Below are 10,230 nucleotides of genomic sequence, written 5' to 3'. Positions count from 1 at the left end.
TGAGCTTTCACAAATAATTGGAGGGAAGTGATTGAATCTCAGAAGTATTTAGAAGGTAAAGATCAGGAGGATGTTGTATAACATTGTAAATATACTTCACACTACTGAACCATACACTTAAAAATGGCTAAGATGGTATATACTGTGTTGTGTGATTTTTAGCCACAGTTAAAAAGTAATAAATAAACTCAGGGGAAGATTATGATGGCCTGGAGACGGGTGGGAGTGGGTAGAAGAGAAAGAAATATTAAGGATGACAAAAACCAAAAAACAACTTCTGGCCTCAAACACATTTTAGGTCCAGCGGAAGATGCAGAAGAGCTAACAATCACAACACATGTGATAGATACTGCAGCCGTCTGCTGCAGTGCTAACATAGGTACAAAGTCCATGCCTCAAAATAGACTTTTAACGTCTGTAATTACCAGAGACAAACATTTAAGACACAATTATAGGTCTGGATTTCTTAAAGCACACCTCAAAATGAACACAGAGATATAGAATGAGTAAAAAAACTATAGGTGCATAGAATATTTTCTTATCAATCTAGCATGTAACCTGGTAAGCCAGAAGCAATGTGGTAGGGTGGCGGGCAGGAAAGAAAGCAGATGTTTCTTAGTCATTAGTCCTGTTTTTCTAGGATATAAAATCCCTTTGTTGTCTTATAATTCTTGGTGCGTCTGGAAACTATTGCTACTGAGGATATCTCACTTTAGAAACTTTCTTTGATGTAGTAAACAGGTCATAAAGATCATTTATATCCTGAATGAACGTACATTCCCCCCCTGCCTTCACAGATACACACACTTTTCCCACAAAAACATGTTTTTATAAATAGCTAAATTTACAGGTTTTCATTGAGTTTTGTTGGCAACATGACTCTATTGTTCTTTCAAATAAGTCTAAACCATCCTTAATAAAAGGACAAAATTTTACTTTTACTGGCATATTACCCCATCCCCATACACTTTTTCTGAAAACACCTGAATTTCAATCTCGCCACTGACTATATTCTAGATTTCCCTGCTTTGTTGTCAACCGTCCGATGTGTCCATTGACTGGTGGTCTTGGGCTCTTGTGCTGAGCAGTGTGATTTTATTTTTTATTTCTTGAAATCTCATCAGTTGTCCCATTCTGCACAAGCTATCTAGGGTCTCCCCTCTGCAAAATAGTGACTAACGACTGCTACCACGAATCTGCCTAGTGCCCTTGTGGTGGCTCTCCATGCTGAGATGCCTCCACTTATTCAGTCCTTCCTGCAGGGTCTTGGGAGGATCTGATAATGTCATTCGAGCCTGAGAATCAAAACTGATAAGACAGTGCGTTCATGCATTCAAAAATAATCAGTGAGTGCCTACTTACTATGTGTTACGCACTATCTAGGTGTTGGGAACACAATAATGAACAATTTAGACAAGATTCCAGTCATGGAACTTATTATTTTATTATTATTTTTTATCCTAGAGGTTTTTGACTTTTAACAATGGACAAAGTGCTGACTCGTGGAATTAAGCCACATTTCCCTGGGTGGGGGTGAGGGAAATTCCCCCCAGAATCCTGGAATCACGCATTTTCCACCTACTTAAAAGTGGAGTCTGACTGGAACCATCATCAATGACTAGTTCAACTGTCATTTTTCTTGGGCCTTTGCCAGACTCCAGCAAGACAATGCTTTTCTGTGACGTGTACTCAGTAACAGGCAAGAAAGGCCAAGGAGGGTAAAGTGCTGGCATTGCTGGTCAGCACAGGGGCCCAAGACCACCACTTAGCCATTGCTCAGGAAGACATTGCCCCCTTGTGGTTCCTCATATAACCAAGAGAGGAACTGGAAGTGGAAACAGCTGTCCAAGTTTCCAGATTAATTGCAGCCCTTGCCTCTTCTGAACTTCAGCTGCAATTTCAATAGACTCTGTGTGTATTTTCATCCAGGATACATTTTTTTCCCCTCACAGGGAGAAATGGCAACATGACAGCAATTAAATCTCTTTATCAAAATCTTCAGACTCCCCTAAACTCTAAGAAAAATCCAATGTGAAATTCAAGAATCACTACTGTTTTTCTCTTCCTAATGCTCTTAAGGCAGATATTTTCTTTGCTTTCCACAATTTGAACCAAGATCTGAGATTCCGTTACCGTGGAGTTGTTTTGGGTATCTTGTCTCCACAACAGCACTTTAAACTCCCTAACAGCGGAAGCCTTATCGTCAATTCCCACTGCCACCCTCACCCATACCCGGCAGCACTTAAACCTGTATAGGGTAAAGAATGTCTAGTGGGGTGAGGGAGGGGAAAAAGAGATAAACAGTGAGCAGGCAAATAAATAAATAGAAATTGTGATTGGTGCTGTGCTGGGAGAGAGAATTCCTGGAGGTGGAAAGTGAGGGAAAGTTTATGTGCTTGCAGCAGTCACGTTTGAAAGCTTAAATAATACAGTATTGGAAAAGCTCTCTATGGCGCGGGAAAAGTGGAAATTATCTTAATAATGTTAGGTTCCATATATCGTAAATTTAAACTTAGTAAGAACGGGTGCTAGGTGCTATGGCTCTATCAACCTATAATCTCCTCTAATAGCAAACTCCTGGGAGATAAATAAAACTACTCCTATTTCACAGGTGAGGAAAGGAAAGCACATGGTCCTTGCGTGGTTGGTGCATAAGGCATCGTGCGCTGACCTCCCAGAATGCCTAGCCCCTTTCTCCTTTAAGCTGCTTTGACCCTCTGCAGTTAACCTGTATTGGCCTCCACTTCGGCGTGGAGTAAGGAATGTTCCTTTAGCCAACAAATATTTCTCGAGCGTCTACTAATATACCAGGTAGAGTATTTAAGAAGCCGTGGGATTAAAAAGGTACGGTCTTGTCTTCCAGGGAGGATCTCTCAAAAGAGTGAGAAAGACAGCCAGGTAAACATAATTCCAGAACAATCTGATAAGGACTGTGAGAGGAGTCTGAGCAGAGGCCCCGGGGAGCCTAGCGGAGAGCAAGGCGGCCGTTGCGGGGACACTGGAGGGGTTTTGGAGGACCCGGTAGCATCTGAGGTGGGCTCGAAGCAGCGCCCTGAGAACGCCCGCCCGGCGCGGGCTGTCCCCGGATGTCACTGGAGTTCTTGCATCCTGTCATTTTCAGCTGTCAACTAGAAGGGGAGAAATGGGTGTAACCCGGTACAGAAAAGGAGGGACAGGCTTAGGGATGTGGGTGTAAATCCCTCGGGAGAAGCCACCGAACAAAAGTAACACATCACACCTTTCGGTGGTCACACTGGCAGGGCCTGGCTCCTCCAAGCTCACGAGCACCAGTTCGCCCACTCGGGCCCCGCACAGCCGTCAGGGCCCCCAGGGGCAGGGCACCCGGGAGAGCCTGACCTCCCCTCCTTCCGCGGCCCCAGCCCTCCGACCTCCAGGGGAGTCGGGGGCGGGGGTCAGCCGCTTCCGCCCGGGGTCCCTCTCCCGCGCACGGCTTTGGGCCGCGGGGCAGCTGCCCTCGGCGCCGCCCCTCCTCCCGCGGGGGCTTCGCGGTCGCGTCCCGTTCCTGCCGGCGACAGGCTGCAGTCCACGTCCAGGGAGGGCGGAGGGAGGAGGTGAGGGAGGGGAGCGGGGAGCGGGGAGGGAGGAAGGCGAGAGAAAGGGCGCTGCTCGGATCCCGGACTTCCCAGAGCCTGCCAGGAGCGCGCACTCAGCGACTCTGCCGGTCCCCGTGTCCCAGCCGCGCCCCGCGCCCCGCGCCCCGCTGCTCCGCCTCCGCCTCTCCGGGCGCCCCTCGCCCCCTCCCTCAGCAGCTGCTGGGCTCGGGCGGCGGCCGCCCCCAGCCCCTACCCGGCCCCATCCCCAACTCTCTGGGGTCACTCCTGGGACGCGCGTCCTCGCCCCATCCTTTCTTCCTTCCCTCGAGCCCGCCTCCCTGTCCAGGTCTCGCGCCCGGGTCCCGATTGTCTCCGTCCCCTCCTCAGCCCGCCCGCGCCTCGCCTCGCCCTGCCGGGTCTCGCGCACTTCCTGAGTCGCCCGGAGCCCGAAGTCGAGACGCCGCTGCCCCGGCCGCAGCCGCCGCGCCCGGGGAAGGGAACAGTGGGCGAGCGCGCCCTCGCCCAGCCCCGCGCCCAGCCCTGCCCGGCGAGGGAGGACCGGGAAGATGAACAACGGCGTCAAAGCCGAGAAGGAGAACACCCCGAACGAGGCCAACCTTCAGGAGGAAGAGGTACTGAGTGGCTCTGTGCGGTGGCGGGTGCGACCCGGGACCCAAGCCACGCTTTCCCCCCAAGTGCGGGCGGCCGGCCGGGCGCGGGCGCTGGTCCCGGGGTGCCGCAGTCTAGGGGCTGGGAATTGCCCCAGACGGTAGCCCCGGCAGGGTGTATCTTCGGAGAGTGTGTTTTTGTGGGTGCGTGCCTAAAATTGCGTAACTTGAGGACTTTTCGGAGACTTTTGAAAGTATAATGCTCAGCTTTGTTTGCCTGAGATTTTAAAAGCGGAATCGAGAGCTGACTCCTGGGTGACCTCAGATTATTGGGACCCACAGGGTCAGGACTTAGTTCTGTGTCCGGCGCTGGAAGTTGTGTGTGCGTGTGTGTGCGTGTGTGGTGGTGGTGGTGGGGGTTGCGTGTGGTTTAAGGAAGAAATCAGGGAAAGTTCGTCTTAGAGGATATCTTCTGTTCCCTGCCCCCTCCCTTTCAACTTTCTAAGTTCTTAGTGAAATATGTTTCCAGCTGAGGCATTTTGGATTAATAGATAACTCCTCAGCCGCATTCTTCTCTGATGAGTCAAAGACCCTGAACCTGGGTGATTAGGTTTTGTAAATTTAGGGCGATGCGACGTGGGGAGCAGAATACGAGCTTAAAACTTTACAGTTCACCAAATGATCATCGAGCCTATTTTAGTAGGACTTTGACTTCCAAGGGTGCGTCCGTAATAAGGATAAAAATGTTGCGGCTGCGAAGCGTTCCTATGGTAGAAACAATTCAGTAAGTGTCGGAGGGAACTCCTGAAAACACGTTTCAAAATTCCATAATTAGGATATTTGTGGCATCTTATTAAATGGCTCTGTTCCTGCAGGTTTATTATCTGGAGTCCAAGAAAGAATATTTTTCTCCTACTTTTTAAGATCCCACCTGGTTGAGTTCTTAAACATTCTAAAAGGAATTTTAGAGTGTGTAGATGCAAGAAAGTATGCATCTAGATACGACCTATAAAACATTCTTACAAGTATTGCATCCTAACATATAAAGTTAACAGAATGGTAAGCTGATTCTAAAGCGGTTGGGATATCGAGATTATTATTGGGATTCTGTGTTATGTGCAAGCTAAATTCTGATAGTGAAACTAACTTTGCAGAGGATTTAATTAATACATATAAGCCCTCAGCACTTTGTCCTCTTGTAAATTGGGAAGATGGAGACCTAAGAAGTCTCCTGCCAAATTAATACAAGATTTTAAACAGTTGTGTGGTAGTGCAATCTAGATGAATTGCAGTAAGCCAAAAATTGCCTTCTCCCCTGAGGAACTTGCCGTTTTTTGTTATAAACTATATTTTGAAAAGCGTTATTTACATGCCTTTTGTTTTAGCCGCAAGGGAAGGAATACTATTGACATTTCCTTTTTCAAAGAGATGAAGACTTAAACTACAAGTTCCACTTTTTTCTAGAACCTTGTTGGCTTCTTTGCTATTTATTTTCTCTACCACTAAAATGCAATTTAAGAAACAATGACAAGTTTGCCTTTTTTATGAATTGCTGTATTTAACTAATTCACCTAACATCAAGGTAATAATTGCTTCAGAAACCCTTCTATTTCTGTTAGGTTGGCAATATGTTTACTTCTAAGGGTAAGACTATTGTATGAAACCACCTTTCTCTGTTCACCCAACTGAGAAAACTTGGAAACAGTTAATAAGGCAAACCAAAGATTTCTTTTTTCTTTTTGTTTTTGGTATATAGCAAAAGAGGTTTGAGTGTCCCCAAACCATAACCTACTTGACATGATAAAATTCAATAGAGAAAAGTCACATTTTTCTGCTTGACCTTTCTCAACCTAACTGCCGCCAGTACTGAGCTGTGGTCTGCCTGCCTGGTCACTTTAACTAGAAGTGTGAGGTTGTGTCCAAGTAGAATTGGGAGTGATCCCAATATTGTTACTACCTTTTACCTCTGCTGTTGCCCTGACACGGTTTGATTTTAGGTGGGAATGGCATGTGGCTCTAGTGTCAGTAGCTTTAACAAGACACTTGTTATTTTAATAAGGGGACGGTCAGGAAGATTTCAGAACCCAAGTTGTACAGATGGAGTGTGCAAAACAAATACACCATAAAGAGTGAAGCTTTATACCGTTAAAAATTCAGGAAAAGAAAGTAAGTCGGCCTGAACGATCCAGGTAATTTTGCCCTAATTCCGTCTGGGGTTTATGTTTTGATTTTGGAAAACTTCTAACCTCTTTTGTCTAACTCAAAAAGCCACAAGTAAAATAAATATGGTTTTCAGTGAGTCCCATTAATGTGCTCAGCATTATACAAAACCACCATACTGGACCCTTTTCCTGCCCACCCAGTGATCAGCAATTTGTCCTTAAACACATTTAAAAGTCTGGGCTGAGGACTCCAGTAACAGCACACACACATATAAAATGTATATACACATAATGATGAGAGGAAAAATGTGTCTTCTTGTAGTTTCTGGTGGTGATTGCACTGATGGGGAAGAGCAAGTCCAATCATCATTAAGAGAAAATAGTTTATTTCATAGATCATCAGGGTAATTTAGGCTTTCTCTGCCACATTACAGAATCCAAGGTTGTTTTTTTTTTTTTTCTAGTTTTTTTTTAAATGAGTTCCTTTTATCTTATAGAATGTTTGGGCTCTGCTTGAGAGCTTCTAAAGCTTACTCTGAAATTAAGGTAGAAACACTTATTTGGTTCCAACTGTATGGATTGAACAGTCTAGGGTTTGGGAGACTTTTTGCAGCTTTTTTAGGTTTGGAAGTTTTTGAGAACTTGGGCAGGACATAGACTTCTGCTTTGGATAGTATTTAAAACTTCGAGGAAAAATAATTTTAAGATTTAGCTAGCCAACTACGTAAGAGAATACATTTGGCTTTCTGGCCTCCAGTATGCTATACATGCGGGTCCCTAAGCAAGTTGTTCCTATAGAGAAAAAACGGCTGTCAAAGTCTTACTGGGATCTGAGATTTATGAGGCTTATATATAGGGCATTAGGTGATTTATTACATCAGTTTACAAGAAAATCATTCCTAGAATTTGCCTCTAATTTTGGACTAGGCAGTATTCTCTTAAAACACCTTCGGCAGTTTGCGCTTGACCAGACTTTATTAAAATTAATAAACATATCAGTAATAGACTCATACTTGTCTTATCAGTTTTAAATATTGAGACTTTTTTTTTTAACCTAGTAGTAGATGGAAATAATTTATTTTTGGTCACTGAAATGTCAAAATAGAAATTTCTTTTTTGGAAATCAAATATGTACTTTGGTTTTATTTTTATTTGTGTTATTGGGTACTTTTCAGGCTGATTATACATTATTTCAAAGGTGTTTTATTTTGTTGATGTGCTGGTGTTAGAGTTATTTCTCCTTAAGTTGCTTTGACTGAAATTTCTTGTTCTTAAAGCTAAAGCAAAAATCTTGACAGTGCTGGAATATTGATTAAAAAGATGGGCAAAAATCATGCAGTAAAGTTAATTCTTCCGAAGTTGATAGAAATCTTTACCTCACATTTCTTCTTTTAAAGTGCTCAGTAATTTTGCCAAAATATTGGGGTCATAAAGAAAATTGTTATAATTAGCACAGAGAAAGGGTATCATGTCAATTTGATGTGGCAACCTCAGGTTTGCATCAAGCATTAAGATGAATCTACATTATGACTTGGGGATAGTACAGAATCGTTTTGTATTTAACCAAATCTGAAGTCTCTTATTTCAAATCAAATCTAATACAATAAATTTATATTTCAGTCATAGATTAGGATTAGGTGGAAATGTGTTGACTTCATAGTAAAATGATGCTGTAAGACCACTGTCAATATGACCTGTAGTTCTGTTATTTTTCCAGTAGCGGTTTTAAAATTTCCCTGATAAACCCTTATGCTCACTTGCAATCTTCTTTGTTTCCAATGGCGTTTGTTTATTGGATAGTTTGGATAGGGTTCTTTTTGGAGATGCTTTTATGTAATTTTTGTATGTTCATATTTTCGCTTTGAGGACAAAAACGTTCAATGTTGGTGATGGGACAATAAAGTGGGAACTCTTATGTATTATGATGGTGATATAAATTAGTGCAGCTTTCTGGAGGACTTTGGCATTATCAAAATATTTTTAAGCCCTTTGATTCAGTACTTTCATTTTTAAGAAGTTACCTTAATGAAATAATGAGCATGCACAAAGATTTATTTGTAGGAATGATTATTCCAGAGTTACTTTTGATAGTGAAAATTCACAAAGACTATGTCTAACATGGGGAAATTGCTAAGTAAACGATGGTATAATTCCTGAAAGAGAATATTATGTAGCCATTAAAAGCCATATTTTTAAAGAAAACAACAGGAAATGTGTTCTGTCACAGTTCTGGAGACCAGAAATCTGGAATCAAGGTATCAACATTGTTAATCTCTCTCTGTAGGCTGTATGGGAGAATCTGATTTTGTCTCTTCTAGCTTCTGACTACATTTTAATTGAGATATTATCAATGTTATAACATTAAATGAAAAGCACAGATTTGAAAGTTTTATACTATATAGTGCCAATTCTTTAAAAATATATATATAACCAAATATATTTTAAAAGTTAATAAAAGTTATCTGGTGGATTACAGATAATTTTTATTTACTTTCTGATGCTTTCTGTGCTTTCTAAATTTTCTAAAATGAGCATGTAAACAAAAACAAATATCTTTTGCTTTGAAGATTTCACTAAATTCTCTGGTAATATCTGTGTCACAAGACCATTGGGTTAATTATATTTTGTTTTATTCACAAGCTGTGCCGCAGGAATCGGACCAGTTCTGTACCTGGTAGCCTTTATGTTTATCTCACTCATTTCTTTATCCTGGCTCATGTTAGTGATCTTTAGCAGCTTTCCTTTTCTAATATGCTTTCTCAATTCATCCCTATACCATGCTGCTGGATCTTCTGATGGCCCCAAATCCTTCGGCACTACTGTTCTCCATACAAGTCTAAACCTGACATTCAAGATTGCTTCAACCACCTTTCCCTCTTGGTCTAGCTTGAGCTGCTTTCAAGGCAGGAGTCAAGTTTCAGTCTACATTTTTGCAGGATCCCATCAACTGAATTTCCCCTCCCAAAGAGATTACTTTCTAGTAGAAGTTAGTTTTTGTGATCTCCATTTTACTCTTGAATCATTACCTTCTTCCATGTCTTTCTTAAAAAAGCTCTATGACATCATGGTGTTCTCAATGCTCAACAGCTACCCAAAGATAGTAAGTACCCCAGTGAGATACAGGGAAGTATCTCTCACACTCACACACACACACACACACACACACACACTCTTGATAAATGCATACTTTATAAACATATGAAATAGCCTTATTGATTGGGTTGGTGATGATGACTTTGTATAGGTAAGCTGTTAAAAAAGCAGCCACTGTTTACTGTTGAGGTCCTTTGTCCACAGGGGATTTAGAGAAGTCATGGATGATGGATCAGCTGGGAAATTTAACTCCCTCCACCTGTCATCCATAGTTTTCATTGAGTACACAGGTGAGCATTGCCGGTCCATCTTTCAGCCACTGTGGGCCCACTTGTTCCGAGGTGCTTTTGGGTTTTCAATGTTAGAATTTGTTTTCTGCTATGGAACTCACTTTGACCTTTTGGACATGGGCTCCTAGAAGCCTTGGTTAGGTGGAAGAGCTCAGAGCTCCTTGGGTTCTCAAACAAGTGTTCTCTCTGTGACAGCCACTTTGGAATGTTTGTGTTCAGTTTCATTTGGCACCTGAGTGTCTGCCTGGGGGTAGGGGAAAGGGAATGCAAATGTTCCTCCTGAATAGTGTGCTTGCTTTGGTCAAAGAAAAAAACCTGGGAAGGAATGAGGGGAATGAACCTTAATAATAGCTGTAGTAAAAGTGGCTGCTTGGCTCAGTAGGCTTGATGCTATGTGGGACCAGGTATTTAAATTGATGCAATGTTGGTTTCAGGATGTCCTCCCTGATGGAGATGAGCTTATTTGATGCCTGGGGATAATTTGGGTATGACTGTTTAAAGAATACTGGGAGAATATTTTAAA

General features: G+C 42.7%; 1 protein-coding gene across 7 annotated transcripts in view; it reads left to right on the top strand.

Annotated features, from left to right (window-relative positions):
* Positions 1 to 3,731: 3,731 nt before the first annotated feature.
* Positions 3,732 to 10,230, top strand: part of RBPMS (RNA binding protein, mRNA processing factor) — a 153,393-nt gene continuing 146,894 nt past the window's right edge. For 2 of the 7 annotated variants that reach the window (XM_039846452.1, XM_039846449.1), the window contains exon 1: positions 3,777 to 4,186. In XM_039846452.1, the coding sequence (XP_039702386.1) occupies positions 4,121 to 4,186 (66 nt within the window). In that variant the 5' untranslated portion in view covers positions 3,777 to 4,120. Of the gene's footprint in view, positions 4,187 to 10,230 lie in introns of all 7 variants that reach the window. The other 5 variants (XM_039846454.1, XM_039846451.1, XM_039846450.1 and 2 more) reach the window with 5 other exon arrangements.

This window comes from Pteropus medius, unplaced genomic scaffold, assembly GCF_902729225.1.
Source record: "Pteropus medius unplaced genomic scaffold, Ma_sr-lr_union100, whole genome shotgun sequence".
NCBI lineage: Eukaryota > Metazoa > Chordata > Mammalia > Chiroptera > Pteropodidae > Pteropus > Pteropus medius.
Note: the sequence above shows the minus strand (reverse complement) of the source record. Positions and strands in the feature narration are given on the sequence as shown.